This window comes from Diaporthe citri, assembly GCF_014595645.1.
Source record: "Diaporthe citri strain NFHF-8-4 chromosome Unknown scaffold_1, whole genome shotgun sequence".
Classification (NCBI taxonomy): domain Eukaryota; kingdom Fungi; phylum Ascomycota; class Sordariomycetes; order Diaporthales; family Diaporthaceae; genus Diaporthe; species Diaporthe citri.
In genome coordinates this window covers 10,229,833-10,244,772 of record NW_025064846.1, presented here as the reverse complement: position 1 = coordinate 10,244,772, position 14,940 = coordinate 10,229,833, and the positions used below count along the sequence as shown (strand labels likewise).

The 14,940-nt window shown below is 56.3% G+C and overlaps 3 protein-coding genes across 3 annotated transcripts; all 3 read right to left on the bottom strand.

Moving 5' to 3' along the window:
* Positions 1 to 296: 296 nt before the first annotated feature.
* On the bottom strand, positions 297 to 1,908 carry INS49_002667 (uncharacterized protein; the record flags this gene model as incomplete). The annotated part of the gene is made up of 3 exons (XM_043163474.1): positions 297 to 653; positions 1,756 to 1,797; positions 1,852 to 1,908. 3 exons carry the CDS (start codon positions 1,906 to 1,908, stop codon positions 297 to 299), a joined length of 456 nt encoding a protein of 151 aa, XP_043031980.1.
* Positions 1,909 to 3,245: 1,337 nt separating this feature from the next.
* On the bottom strand, positions 3,246 to 6,943 carry INS49_002666 (uncharacterized protein; the record flags this gene model as incomplete). Its single annotated transcript, XM_043163473.1, has 4 exons — positions 3,246 to 4,255; positions 4,412 to 5,162; positions 5,218 to 5,811; positions 5,912 to 6,943. 4 exons carry the CDS (start codon positions 6,941 to 6,943, stop codon positions 3,246 to 3,248), a joined length of 3,387 nt encoding a protein of 1,128 aa, XP_043031979.1.
* A 6,253-nt stretch (positions 6,944 to 13,196) lies between these two features.
* Positions 13,197 to 14,757, bottom strand: INS49_002665 (uncharacterized protein; the record flags this gene model as incomplete). Its single annotated transcript, XM_043163472.1, has 2 exons — positions 13,197 to 14,588; positions 14,653 to 14,757. The coding sequence occupies 2 exons, from the start codon at positions 14,755 to 14,757 to the stop codon at positions 13,197 to 13,199; spliced, it is 1,497 nt and encodes a 498-aa protein (XP_043031978.1).
* Between the last annotated feature and the right edge of the window lie 183 nt (positions 14,758 to 14,940).

Genomic DNA, 14,940 nt, shown 5'->3' with positions numbered 1-14,940 from the left:
CCAAAATCGGTTGTAGGATGACACTCAAAATGATTGAATCAGGACGGTCACCTGTGTTCTGTCCCTTGGTGGGAGCAAAACGTTTGCCTCTTGCCGAGCTCGAAACACTGGATATTATAGCACCAGACGTACGGCTTGACTAAACCCTGAAGGGGCCCTGGACCGTACTCACGACTAGTTCTGGTTGACGATCAGGTTGTTGTTCCTCCTTGGATAGTACCATGGCTCATCAGGATATCTCGGCCAGCTCGGTGGCCCCCTCTCCCCAGGGGGTCCCATCTCACCCCGTGTTCCTCTTATGCCTTCTGGTCCTCTTTCGCCCGGCGGCCCTCTACCGCCCGTTGGTCCTCTCTCCCCCGTGTCTCCATTCTGACCCTGCAGCCCTCGCTCGCCCGGTACCCCCCTTTCACCCTGTGCGCCTCTCCGACCTCGCCTACCTCTCCCTCCTCGAGGTCCACGTCTGCCTTGCGCTCCTGGTACTCCATCCACCCCGTCTCTTCCAGAAATGCCTGGAGGACCACGCAAACCTTGCCACCCACGCAGTCCTTGAGGACCGCGGATTCCTTGAGGACCTTGCCATCCATGCCATCCTTGCGGACCAGGTATTCCTTGTGGACCAGGTATTCCTCGTGGACCCTCAGGCCCAGGTATACCTTGACGTCCGGTGTGACCTCTCGGCCCACGTTGGCAGGCACTTCTATTTCTCGGCCTACCCAAGTAGAAGCAACCAAACCAGATCAAGAACCCGAGTCCGACAGCGAGGAGAATTCCAAACATAATGAGACCTGTTTTGGCGGAGTCATTGTTATTTGATCCACGTCTCTCTAGAGCCAGTGCTGTAATAAAACTTCGGGAGCCAGTTCTCACTTCATCAACTGGATAGTCAGCAGCTGATCAGTATGTGTGTGGATTGGATCGTATATTGTCATGTTCACCTCTCTGAAATCCCGGCATTTCTGACCTCCGAGGACTTCCGACCGTGAAATTCGTCACAAGGGATAAGGAGAAAGGCACAATGTCGAGAAACTGCAGCGAAACGAGACCAGAGTTCGCCCTCCTTTACAAATGCGATCAACACCCTCTACGTGGCGAACTTCTGACGGGTTAAAGGAAGGCCCCATGTGACTCGCATCCTAATTCACCGGTGTATGTGGTGGCTTCCAAGCCTTTTTCAGCTCCACCATGGTGAAGCCTTGATCAATAGTGTGCTCGCGTTCTCGAGGACCACCGCATGAAGGCGTCCATACCGGTCAGAAAGGTAAGCCATCGTCCCGAAGGTCAGCCTGTTGTGCAAAAATAGTGTGTTCACGATCCGACGTGGGAAGATGGAGGAGTTGGGGGGGGAGGGGATGCAGCCACAATACGTGCATGCATGCGATAAAAAAAAAGGAGAAGAAAAAAGAATGTGGATATCGCCAGCTGTTTCCGTGGGGGTAAGGGTAGGGAGTGCCTGAGTATGCCGGTTTTACCATTGGCGAAGAGGCTCTCTGTGGCACACGGCACGCCCATTGTTCTTGGGAGGTCAGATTTTAGAAGTTGTCATACCTATCTGCGGATGACCCCACCCACATAACATCATTTTGTGAGTTCTGTAGATGCCACAAGTGAGGGACGTGAGAGGCTATGTTCTCAAGTCTTGCTAAGCAAAAGAGGGAGGGAGGGAGGGAGGGAGATGATTTCCATTTATTCCAAGATCTTTATGAGGTTTTGGCCTTATAGACCATCCTAGCCCCATCCATCCGCATCATCACTCACCAAGGCTTGTGAAGCTGAAGTCTTGCTTTTCTTGGCTGGAGCCTGCATAATATGAGGTCAGACCATGTGCATGAGAGTGGCTTCTTAGGCTCTGACCTGGCGCCACATCATGGAGCCCGCACCACCCTCGCTTAACCTCAGCTGAGGGGTCATTTGAGAAGGATTCTGGTAAGTTCTCTAGAGTGATAAGTATCTTCTCTAATTGTGTAGATAGATTGTAAAGGGGCTAATGTGGACGCTTGGGTTATTTAAAGCTGTATGGAACATGACCACAAAGCTAATTGCTTGAGGTAAGGTAACCTAGTACCTAGGTAGCTATATATTCACCATACGCTACACATGACACACCGCAGATACCCAGGAGACACCCTCCAAGACTCAAGAGGTGCTTTCCAGGGAGAAGATGCAACCAACGTCATAATACAAAGCAAAACCACAACATACAGACGATCAGGACATGAATCATAGTCACCTGCAAGGACAAGAAATAGAGCCTCCGACTTTCTCTCTCACACATATCTCTCAAGGTGAAATTCCCCAAATTTTCTCTATGACTGATGGATAGACTGCCGTGCCCTCCCCCTTGGACCCTCCTGTTTCTGTCTTTCTCTCTAGCTTCGCAGTTATGAATCCCATCCCCCTCCCTCCCTCCAATCTTTGTTCCCACGTGTGGAGATTACTTAATTTGTACAAGATACACCCCATGAAAAAGGTACTAGCTCCTCAGATGCAGACTCAATGACGCTCTCATTCCACTTTCTTTCTACTTTTCCTCCCCTTCCATCTCTCTCTCTCTCTTGTTCCTGATGGAGCATCCCACTTCGGGGCGTTTCAACCCCCCTTCAAATTCTTTTCACGAGATCGAACCGGTGGTCCTCGGACCTGGAGAGATGATGGGGACATGATGACGGTGTTTGGGGGAATGGTTGGTGAGATGTTTAGATGCGTGGATGTGTAGCGGATGGTATGGGAATAAAAACAAATGGCATTATCAGAATTGAATGTAATAGTGGAAAATCTCCCTTCTCTCCCCCTTTTTGGCCCGCTCAAATCGTGGAACCAGAAATGACTGCTCGTGATCTCCATCACCTATTACTTCCACCAGCACTCCTGCAGGGAGTTTCATGTTATTGGTAACACAAAGGTGTAGTTGGTATCATCGAACTCGAATCATCGGTCAGTATTTCGGCATTGAAGCCGGATATGGTGTCGCAGCAGGTCGGCCTGTGCCTCCGAATTGGACAATTATAGAGCCGTGACGGTGGTCGAGAGGAGCCACACAGTCGTGTTGGTGTTCATCGGCCACTTCGTCCATCACTCCTTGCGCCTCACAGGCCGCGAGTTTCGGCAAAGCAGACAGGATCGGCTGCATGTGTGTGTGATATCCTCAAGCCACGCTCGATGTTGGCCTAAGCGGAATTCACTCTCATGGCAAGATCCCAATCTCAGACAGCTGTAGCATTGCCCCTATTTGGGACACGGTTCATTGATCATCGCTCATCGCCGCCTCTGTCCTTCCCTCTCCTGCGGAAGAAATCCATGACTCGCCTCGCGGCACCACTACTACCAGCATGGTCGTGGCCACCGTGTCGTGAGTATTCGTCCTTGTCGTAGGCGTCGACGAATCGCTTGTTCTTTTGCAGCATGCCGCGGGTTCCCCGGCTGGGGGCTCTCCTGTTGTCCTTGCCTTGCTGCTCTTCGGGATAGCTCGTCTGGTTCGTCGGTCGCTGTGCATTCTCGATGGACGAATCTGAAGCGCTATTCAGGACCGCGCCTTGTTGCATGTGCGACGGGATACCACCCTGCCGCCTGCTCTGGTAGGGGTTCGAGCTGTTCCTGTTTTGCCGCTGACCCTGGCTCGGCTCCCGACGATGAGATTGTTGAGAACCCTGCAGTTGAGCATACATTCCGTCTATGTCGGCAGCTTCGGGCGCCCCGGGCTGTTCCACATAGCGGCCATGGTCGTCAACCTGTGGCGGTTCCTGCATCGGCAGGCTCCGCTGCGAGTCACGGGGCTCTTGCTCGTACTCCTTACCGAGCCCAATAGCCTTGAGGGAAAACGAGCTGGGAAGCAATGAGAACCGCCTGTTTGCCTGCTTGTCCAATGACGTCTGTGACCCGTTCATGCTTCCGGATTTCTTCTTTCCAAGACCGAGTGAGAAAGAGCGGCGGGAACGCTTCGAGTCCATCGACGGAATGGGACCATCGTCGGAGATAGGCTGGGTCATGCTGACCGGAGGGTACTTCTTGGACTTCTCTCCGGAAGAAAGCTGGCTCTTGCGGTTACTCCTACTACCGAACACAGACCCGCTTCGGCCGAAGATCTTGTTGCCGATATCACCGATCGTGTTCGATCGCCTGTGGCCCCTGGAGTCGGTGCTATCGGCCTCCCCGGTGTAGCCACTGACTCTGGAGAGTTTGGACGGCGTGTTGACGCTTGGCCTACCGTAGTCCGAGCCCTGGTCCTCGTTGGAGGAAGGTTCCGGGTAGGCTGGTCGACCTGCAGGTTGTTGTATACTTCCATGCACGTTAGTATCAGCGACCGTGGGGGCGGAGGGTTGGCCGTACGTAGCTCTCCCTGTTCCATAACCCTTCGAACCAGTCGAGCCGCCGGTTGTCGGTCGCCCATGTGCTCCTGCAGACGTCATGTACTGACCGTCAGAAGCTGCCCGGATGGCTTCACGGCTCGGTCTCGACGGTTGCACCAGGTTCTGGTTGTTGAGATGTGCGCTCGGAGGCCTCCTCGAGGACATTTGCGGCGGACCATATGACTCCCTTGTCACAGGCGGATCGCGGGGCAGTGGCTTCTCGTTTGCGGAGGACGACTGAACCTCAACAGGGCCCTGACTGCCTGACCGGGCTCTAGTCTTCGATGATGAGCCTTGCGCGCTCGCCTGCTCGCCACGCTGTGTCTGGGTGTTGGGCGCAACATATTCAACCTGTACCGTCCTTCGCTTGTTGTCTCTCTGTTGGCGAGCAGAATTCGCGGCCTCGGTATCTGGGTCAACAGTGCCTTGCTTGCTGGTCAGGCCGCCAATCGATGGTCCAACCGTGTTCTTCTTGTGCGCTTCTCGGACAGATGCGCTGCGGGCGACCATTGGCGTCTCGTCTTCAGCGGGCACAGTCGTGTTCTGGATCTCTCCGGGAGTGGTGGTGCTACTCGTGATGAATTCGACCACATGGGCGTACTCGCTGAGCCAGCTGTGGCGGGCCACTTCGAACAGATCGGCACGTTTCCGAGGATTCGGGACCAGTATTCTCCGCAGCAGGTCTCGTGCGTGAGGAGTGACATATTCGGGGAAGGTAAGCGGGGTGTTGACTATATATTTGTAGAGCAGGTTAATGTTGTCGCCTTCTGGGTTTGCGGGATCGTCGTCGAAAGGTAGATAGCCTGCCAACATGGCATACTAGAACAGTGTCAGTCTAAGACGCCAACCTACAACGAATGCAGAGGGGACCTACCAGAATAACCCCACAGCTCCAGACGTCAACTTTTCGACCAGTGTACAAGGAGTCGCTAACGACCAATTCAGGCGCAGCATAGCACGGGCTTCCACAACTCGTCTGCATGAGATCACCCTTCCTCATTCCGTTGGGCTTCAGCTGATTTAAGCCCATGCGCTTGACAAATTCTCGGTCGCTTAGATTGTTTTCCTCTTCTTCTGACAACTCTTCGATCGGGTCAAACGTGTTCGCGAAGCCAAAGTCGGTGATGATGATGTTGCGATTACGGTCCAGCAGCAGGTTTTCCAGTTTCAAGTCTCTGTGCACGATGCCCTTCTTGTGCAGGTAACCCACGCCGGAAACAAGTTGCGCGAAAAGACGTCGGGCAGCGTTGTCCTTGAGGTACCGGTGGTTCAGAATGTAGTCGAACAGCTCACCGCCTGAAGCATACTCCAGGATGATGCCGAAATGCCTCTCAGACTCTTCCATCTTGTGTAATCGGACAATGTTCGGGTGTGTCAGTTGCTTCAGGATGGCGACCTCACGCATGATCTTGGCCATTCGGGATGGGTTGCTCCCCAGCTGGTCCTTCTTGATAAGCTTGATGGCGACCTGTGTGTCCGGATGATTAGCGCCAATGGCTCTCTTTCTCTCTCTCTCTCTCTCTCTCTCTCTTTGCGAGGCACATCAAAATGTCGTTAGTAGGCCTTACCTGGATGCCACCTTCTTGTTTCCAACCAAGCTTGACCTTTCCGAACTCGCCTTCACCGATGGTGTTGCCTAGTATGTACTCGCCGAACTTGGTATGCTTCTCGCGTTTACTGAAGTCATGCCTGCTCCGACCACCACGCCGTGTCTCCTCGCCGTGCTGTTCGGCGCTTGCAACTACTTGTTGTGAGGCCGTGTCATCGTCGAGGTTCTCGGTGGGGTGCGGTTGTGCCAGCGCCTCGCGCGCGCGCGATCGCTCAATGTCCACCTCGGGCTGTGAGACCAGCATGCTGTTCAGGATTTCGCTTGCTTCCCTGGAAGGCCCCTGGGGTGTGGATGATGAGGTCTGTTGCGACCTGATAGGTAGTGAGGTCGAGCCACTTGCCGCCCGGGAGTCTCTGTGGCTGCCGCTGCTGCTCGTCTTGTGCGATTGCTCCGGACCCGTGTGTGCCGACTTCCGGCTCCGAGACCTGTGAACGGCGGCTTCATCCTGATAAGCCTGGCTCGCGCTCGCCTGGCCGTTCACGTCGTTCCCTGCGTGCCGCTGCGACGCCGATCGATCGGCACCCTGTGCTGCAGATCTCCTCGACGTCGAGGCGCCGCTGGAGCCGCCGGCAGTCTGCTGGGATGAGGTGCGAGGTGGCACCGTGGTGGCGGGCATCTTGCGGCGGTCGGAGGAGGATTGCTGGTACTGGTCGGAGGGGTCGACGGGGATGGGGGACGCGAGAGCCGCGCGTGAACTCATTGGGGAGTTGCTTTGGGACGGTACGTCTCCCTTGCCGCTGCCGTTTCCGCTGTGTTTCCTAGTCGGCCGTTTGGAAGCCGAAGGTGAGGATGTGCTGTTCTGCGCGGTCGCATAATATGGGTCGCGAGCAGGCGAGGGGTTCGATTGCTGGAACTGTTGTTGTTGCTGTTGTTGCTGCTGCTGTGGGTGTTGGTGGCGGCTGCCAGGCGAGGCGGCAACCAAGGGCGGTGAGTTGATGGTGACGGAGGTAGCTGTCTGATTAGGCGCGGATTGCAATGCAGCCGACGACATCTTCCCACGCAGGAGCGCGGAAGGTCTGGAGTCGGTTTCTGGCTTATCGAGGGTGGCTGGTGACGTTGCCCAGCGAAGGGATCTGGGTCTTTTTCGGTCCCTTGCAAGATAGATTCGGTTGAGGGCGTGCCGTGCTCCTGGCTGACCAAGGGAGTTGACGTTTAAGGGGGTCGGTCGGACGTTGGGCTAAAGAGGATGTTTCGGCTCGGACACTAGCTCAGGTCGGATCGGGTTGCGGTTTTGGGAGGCTGGAAAGGAAAGGCTTCCAAGGTCTCCAAAGTTGGAGGAGCAGCAGTTTGGGGCAGAGATGGAGGTACGGCCAAGTACCAGCCCAAGACCAGGGCCTGGCAGCAGGGACGGAGGCTAGGGCTACCTATGGCAAAGGAGCAGGGCAGCAGCGCAGGCGGTTCCCAGGTTTGGAAGGCCCGGTCGTATGAATAGAATAGCAATGAAACAAGAGACAAGAGGTCAAGTCAAAGAGCGAGGGCGCGTTGACGGCGGAACCTCTTCGTTTGGCAGGGCGTGGAAGCGTGACTTGGAAGAGTGTCCTGCAACGGTGGAAGTGCAACTGTACTTGGACTGGACTGTGACTGAGCTGGTCTTGTCTTGTCTTGGAGCTGGCTGGCGTGTGTGCTGAGCTGAGCCTTGCAATTAAGAGAGGAAATATGGGCAATGCAACGAGTCGCCAGAAGTGCCCAATGAGACCAATTGCCCAGTTCAAAACACCATGGCTGCTCTGCGATTTGTTGTTTCGATGCGGCGGTCAGTTTGACTTGGGCGGCTGGGTGGGATGTACGTGCTGGGATGGGATGGGATGTGCGGCGATGCGTTGCGTTGCGCGGCGCTGCGCTGTGTTGTGACCGTCAGTCAGGTCGCTGTTGATCGATCGCCCTATTTTTTTGCCCCCCTTCGACGTTTTGTCTTGCCGTTGTCCCTGCAGCCTGTTTTCCGCCTGTCGCTCAGCTCGCGATTGATGCAGGCTCGGCTCGACTCGACTGGACTCGACTCAGGTCCTGTGAACAACACACATGCAATGCAGCCCAGACGCGACACCCGCAGGAGCTTGGGAGCGGCGTAGTGTTGTGGTGGATTGGGACTGTTTTGGGGCCCCGATCTTTTGGCCCCTTTTCTCTGATAGGTTGGCGGCTTGCAGGAGTGAGCGCAGTCAATGCAGGTCAGGGACAGCAGGCCGGCCCAGGGTTTTCGATTATTCAATTATTAGGCGCGGCCGCGACCAACAAGACGAGACAGGACGCCGTTTGCTGCGCGTGCTCGCCGCAAAAGGTACTGTACCAGACGGCAAAGCAGAGGAGCGGAGCGGCGGGGAGTAGAAAGGAGTGGTGGGACGGGATGAGGTGTGGTGAGGTCAGTCAGCCAGTTAAGGTACGTAAGGTTCGGGGAAACGAGAGACGGCGGACAGGACGGGTCGACTGAGACAAACGCCGCTGATTGTCGTATCGTAGGAGGAGGAGCAGGAGGAGGCGGGAGGAGGGAAGACTGGCGGTTGAAAGGTAGGGTAAGGGGGGGGGGTTGTGGTGAATGCCAGGCGACGATGCTGGGTTAATCCACTGCAGGTGAATTCAAAGGCAAGCCCAGATGCAAATGCAAATGCAGAGCGCAAATGCGACTGGGGCCTGGCTGGGATCTCGGTCGTCAAGCGAGAACATGAAGGGAGAGGCGCTGCCGGGTGGGTAATCTTATTTGACCCCGTCCGCGGCCTCGATGAACCAACCCGCCAGCGTCTGTGTTCTCCCGAGGCGCTGCTCCTCTCGCTCTCTCTCTCTCTCTGTGTGTGTCTGTCTCCCTGTCCTGTCAGCTCAGTCTATGCCTGTGCCCCGTGCCTTGATTATTGTTCCCTGATTGTTGACTTCCAGGGAAACCCGCGGATTGGCCTCGCCCGAGCACCAGAAACCTTGGTCACGATATCATGATCAATGCCGCGACCTGTATGCGTTCATGTACGATGTAGATCCCGCCTGCTAGCAGCCAGCCTCCCCTCACTGGCAGACATGCATCCCGCAAAACAGGCTTGCTCCATCACCATCATCACTTCGAGATAATCTGCGTGCTTCACGGCTTCGCGGCCCTCGTGCAGCATAATGACTTAGTAAGACGGCAGACAGAACACGCGGGACGGATGGCCAGCCATGACCCTGCCGGTGCTTGGCCCCAAATGCAAGCTGGGGGATGCTTGGACGAGGCCGGCCTTGGGCAAATCATCACTTCATGCACCCCAACAGCAACCGCATTTCAGATGGAGATACTCTGATATAGCGCCGCCGCACACACACGACCTTGGCCCCCGAGGGCAAGCACCTCGTGCAAGGTCTCCGAGCTGGCGGGCAGTACAGATAACATGCCTGGGTAGACTACCGAGATACCTGCAGGTGCTATGTAGACTGCATACAACACGTACTGTGAAGATCCATAGACACATGGACAATATACACCACGGTATGACGCCCAGCCAACAGAAGCTTAAATTGTTTGTCCTATCCCACACATGAGAACAAGTCAGACGCTCCACCCGATCGACGTGTCTCAGCTCTTGAACGAGGGTAGCTCGCCCCGGGAAAGGTTGTCTGATAACTACGGAGTAGGTACTACCTACCTGCATGGGTATAATCTGCAGTCCGGAGACGAGCAGTTTCTTGTCTGCCATCCGCCCATATCGGTAAACAGATACGGTACTGATTAACAATTTACTAAATGTTCACTAGGGTCCCTGCAGGAGATGAGCTTATTTGGAGACGTAGTCTGTGAAAGTACTCCGAACCGTACCTATCGCAGTTGGTGTGGGCTGTGGTAAGATGCAGGAAGAGAGCAAGAGGGTGTTGGCTTGTTAGTTGAGGGGCGACACCGCGGTAGTGTCCTGCAAGATGGAAGGCTCTCGTCCACCAGAAAACCGAGAAAACAACCGGGCACCAAGACAACCTCGAGATTCGCTTTCCACAAAGCTCCCTCCCGTCGCAGCAGGGCCTGAGAAGCGCAGCGCGGAGCAGCATGCCCTAGGGCGGAATGTGACGTGACGAGACCTGGCCCAAGCATCGCACAGATATCTCATCTCACTCACCCAACACACACAACACTACTCCGTATCGTCTTCCAACAGCCAGCCATCAGCGAGATGAGCGAACCTTGCGATACGGACGTAGACACGCACATGCACCAGCAAGCCACAACAAGCAGCCCTGCATCAACATCACGAGTTCGCTGCTTGACCGCCTCGGCCTTTTCGTCTGATGTCGAATCGCGTCGTGGGACATCCACCCCGGGGCAGCAGGGGGAAACGTCGAGAACCAGTCAACGGCACTGCCCCTGCCCTGGTTTCTGCGTCCTGACTGACTGCTGACTGCTGACGGCGGCCCCCCCAGGATGCCCAGATGCATGCCGGGCCCCACTTTATCCTTCGACGAGGCTTCTCGAAGGATAAAACAAGGCGTGTCAGGAAAGAGGATAGCCCATTTCCATTCCAATGCGAAAGAGTCGAATGTGCCGACTGACTGTTTCGGGACGCGGCTGGGGTTTGGATTGGATACTGAGCAGGCGGCACGCGGAACGGCAAGCATCACTTGAAATGGGTTGGTCGAGCCCCTCCAAGGAACCTGAAGGCCTGAGGAACCTGAAATTACGTACTGGCACGGTACATTATGGGCACCCGTCCGCATGCAGGCTAATCATACTGCCTGGTGTACCTTGGTGGTAGTAATTGCAAGAAAAAAAAGGCGGGCGCCCCGTCCGCCCGCTTGTTCCTGAATTCCTAGCCCGCTGCACGAAGGGAGTCAGGGATCAGGGGAGTGGGGTCCGATGCAGGCCAGCCCTTCCTGCCCAGGCCCTGCTCTGTCTCTCATGGACTCAAGAAACGGATGATGGGTCCTAACAGCTCTGGTAGCAGCCCAGCCTAGCCAGCCCGGCCAGCCCATTCAGCCCAGCCAGCGGGCAGGGGGAGCAGAAGAGCGGGCAAGCGTGTGGGTGCAAAGTGCATCTTCAAAGCCTCATCGATCGGCTTGGGGGGAAATAATCCCCGAAATCAAGTCCTGGGCCCGCAGCCTGCAGGACGTCGTTCATGAGTCGCCGCCCAACTAAGTGTCTCCTCCCTCGTGCATGTGTCTGGCTTGTCTGGAGCTGTCTGGCTCGAAAACGCTGACACTACCAGCAACAGACCAACTGGAGCAGAGTGTGCCATTCAGCCATCTCAAAAGGGAAACCCCACAACGTAACGAGACAGACAGAAGGAACCGGGTCTTGGCATCAACCAATTGACGTGCCATGCCTTGCAAGGAACCCGACCAGTTTCAACCACGGCCTGTCTACAGCCAAACATCACCCAGACTGTCACTCTCTCCCATATCTCCATCCTGCGTCGCACACTCTCTCACACAGTTCCTGTTAGGCGTTTCGTCCAGCGCATAAACTTTCCCTAGTTTCTGTTTCTCTCCCTCCCCACCACCGTTCCTCCCCAATCCAGGGCCAGCCCCAAACTCTCTGCCTGCGCGCTAGCAGCTCCTCGTGTCCCGTCATATCTCGTCACCTCGGCCAATGCCCAAGGCTCGAGACCCTCCCAATCCCCACAGCAAGCAGCGCCATACCGGCGCATGAATACCTAGGTAGGCGGCGACCCGACCACGCACGCACGCACGCGCCACACCTCGGCCACAAGGTATGCATGGCGCCCAAAACCCAGACACGGGCAGCAGGAAGACTCGTGCGCGCCGGCATAGCAGCAGCAGCATATGGGACGGGACGGGGGAGTCGGGGAGCGTTGGGGCCGGCGCATTGAGTGCTGTACGTGCTTCCTGACTCCCTTCAAGCCTTCAACCCACCACCTCCCCATCTCCCTCCCCGTAGGCGCATAAGACACAACAACGAGATAAGACCACGGCGACAAGCCCAACAATGCCTCACATGCAAAGGGCCAGTCATTGAGTCCATTCAGTCACTCAGACAGCCCCGGGCCCCGCAATTGGCGCCCGACGATGGCGCCAGAAAAGCGCAGAAGAATCATGCCCTCATCAGTGTTAATTTTTATGCCCTCTTCCCTGTGCCTGCCCTTCCACTAGCACAACCTTCAAGTCTCCTAGCCTCCACTCTAGCCTCGTTCTTCCGCAGCGCCTCTCTCCGTCTCCCTTCCGCCTCGCCGCGGGAGGGACGTCGTGCATTGAGGCCGGGAAATGGACGTGGCGTTCGGTGGCAGGGGTAAGCTTGACATGCCGTCACCACACCCACTCACTCCACGCGCTGCTTTGCCTTGCCGCTGCTTGTTTCCAAAAGGACTATGTGCCGGCCGGTAGGTGCCCGACGACGCTTGACCATCTCTGGGTCACAACGCTTTTTTTCTCCCTTCAACTTTCTTCTCCCGCGGTTCTCTCTTTGGCGCGCTGCGGATCCTGACCGCTGCTCCAAGCGAGATCCTCGGTCGTCCGCCTTGTGAGGCGGGCAAGTTCTGGGCTGAGTCACGGGTCGTATATCACAGGGACATCGCGTGTTCGAAATTCACGTATTTTGTGGCTATGGATATGTCTGGGCACGGCTAAATCCCATTGACGGATGATTAGGGTTTCATGATGGGTAATACCGTCACGTTGGTACAGTTCACACCCTCCAAGGTATCAACATGGACCCGGGTCGCCCGTTCATCTCAAGCAGCAGACGCGCATATGTGACTCGTGCCTTCCCTTTTCTCAAACAAGCCCGCGCATGCGTCGAGAACAGACACCTTAGCCCGGGCCGGCACACAGGTTGACCCCCGGGACCCTTTACTCATGCTCTCACCGACTTTATCGTAAGCACCGACTGCGTGATAACGCGGCATGGTCCCCCGGCGATGTGCCCGGATCGCTGGGACGTCCCCGTCCGGGTCGCAGCGAAAGCGAAACCAGGCCCACCCGGACTTGGCCGACGGTTGAGATCTCCCGGTCACTCCGGCCGGACGGGGCTCGCAGGGGGGCACTAACGGACACCATTGTCTACCCGTCAATGCATCTGGGAATCCGACGGGAGGGCATTAATGATATTCCACAGTCAAGGCCATTAGCCGCGTAATCTCCTGACTAGAACAGCTTCCCGATTCTATGCCGAGGTATGCCTTCAACCTCGCTGGACCGTGCTGTTGAGGATGCCCAAGCCGGAGCAGCGATGTCTCAGGGCCGACCTGAAATGTGCTGGGAAGTGATCACGACGACTTCGGTGGATCCCTATCCCGCCTTGGGCATGGAAGAGTCCGAACTTCAGACCGATCGCAGGAATCCGCGCATCATAGCTTGATCGAAATGTTGTACGCATCCAAGGCCACAGCCACGCCCGTCAAGACTGCACTGTACGCAACCAATATACCCACACTTACGATCGGCCCAACATCCAAAGTCGGGACTGTCATATTGACCAGCCCTGTCAGGAGGTTGGCAATGAGGAAGACGGCAAGGCCATTGCGGTTGTAAGCACGCAACACCCTGGGAGTGGCGATCTCATATGCTTCCTTCTCCGCCTTGGTGTCGGCCGCATTGTAGAACGACGGGAAAAATATCGTCTCGACAAGAGAGCAGGCCATGAGCTGGACCGAGTTGAAGGAAACCACCCCCAAGACGTACGGAAGATTGGCCAGTCTGCGAGACACCTGCAATCCAGCGCCGTAGTTGTAGTTCGTGGACAAGAAGAACAGCAGCAGCCAAACAACACTCCACACAGCCATCGTCATGAGCAAAGTGGTCCTTTGCGTCGCTGCGCTGGACCCAGTCCGGGTGATATTGCGAGGCAGCACGTACATCCCAGTGTCCTGGCCGGCCAGAAAGATGGCCAGGTACCCAAAGAAGCTGAAGATTCCTTCTCGGTTCATGGAAAGGAGGTCAACACGGGGTGCAGTGAGGATGTAAGCCTTCAGGCCCGTACTCTCCAACAAAACCTGGTAGCTGACCCCGAGGATGAGGGCAAGGGCGGCGTAGGACGGGACAAACTTCAGCGCGGACTGGAACACAGCCACAAAGGGTGGCAAGAAGCCCAGCGTGAAGAAAAAGTTCCAATGCACACCGTACTCGGTGACATGTTCAGCGTAGTCGAGGCCCTTGACGCTAAGCAGGCGGATGACACCGAGCACGAGGAGTGGTAAAGAATGGCGCATTGAGTATACGAGCCGCCGGAACAGAGGAGTTCCGTGGCCTTGAGCGCGTTCTTTTAATACAGGCCTCGCCGCGACAACTCCGGCCGAGAAGACAAAGGCGCCGACACCAATGTCCATCAGCGATGTGCCCCATGTCTCGACCTTGCCGAAGCGCCGGGGGAAAATGCGAAAGTCGACTGCGAGGATGGCCAGGCACGTAATGACGAGCATAGAACCTCTGAAGATGGTCAGGAAGGGCTTTGTCGAGAGAACGTCTAGACCCGCCGCGGACCCCTTTGTCTTGCTGGCCTGCGCGGTAGCCGGGATTTTAGGCTTCTTTCTGCGGGCCACGAGGTTTGGTGGGAATGCGTAGACTAGCAGCGCGGGCGCGAGCAGCAGAACAATGAGGAGGATCGGGGTGTCGGAGTAAAGCGTGATTGCGAGCAGGACGGCCCCGACATTGAGGAAGTAGTCGATGATGAACCCGACAATCGTGTACGGCCTGAAGAAGGACTGGCGGCTCTGCAGGGCGGACCATACCAGAGCACCGACCTGGGGCGGAGTTTCAGCTGGGGGAAAGACGAGACCTCCGTCACAGGAACGCAGATTGACTCACGGGTAAGACAGCCGTGACCGCCGCGATCTCGCTGACTGGGCCTCCGGTCAAGTTGGACACGAAGTCCTCCTTGAGCTGCTTGTAACTGGCTGTCGAGTTAGACATGCTGAATCCCGTTGCGTCTGAGGGTAGCAGCGCGTAACAAAGAAAAATGAGAGACAGAAGTCAGAAGTCAGAACGGAGACTCTGGGAAGTCGAAGGCTGGGTGCATTGCGCTGCCAACACGTCGCCAAAAATTCCAGTGAGGCCAGGCTGGCAAGGGAGAGGAACGGGGAGAGAAATGACAGC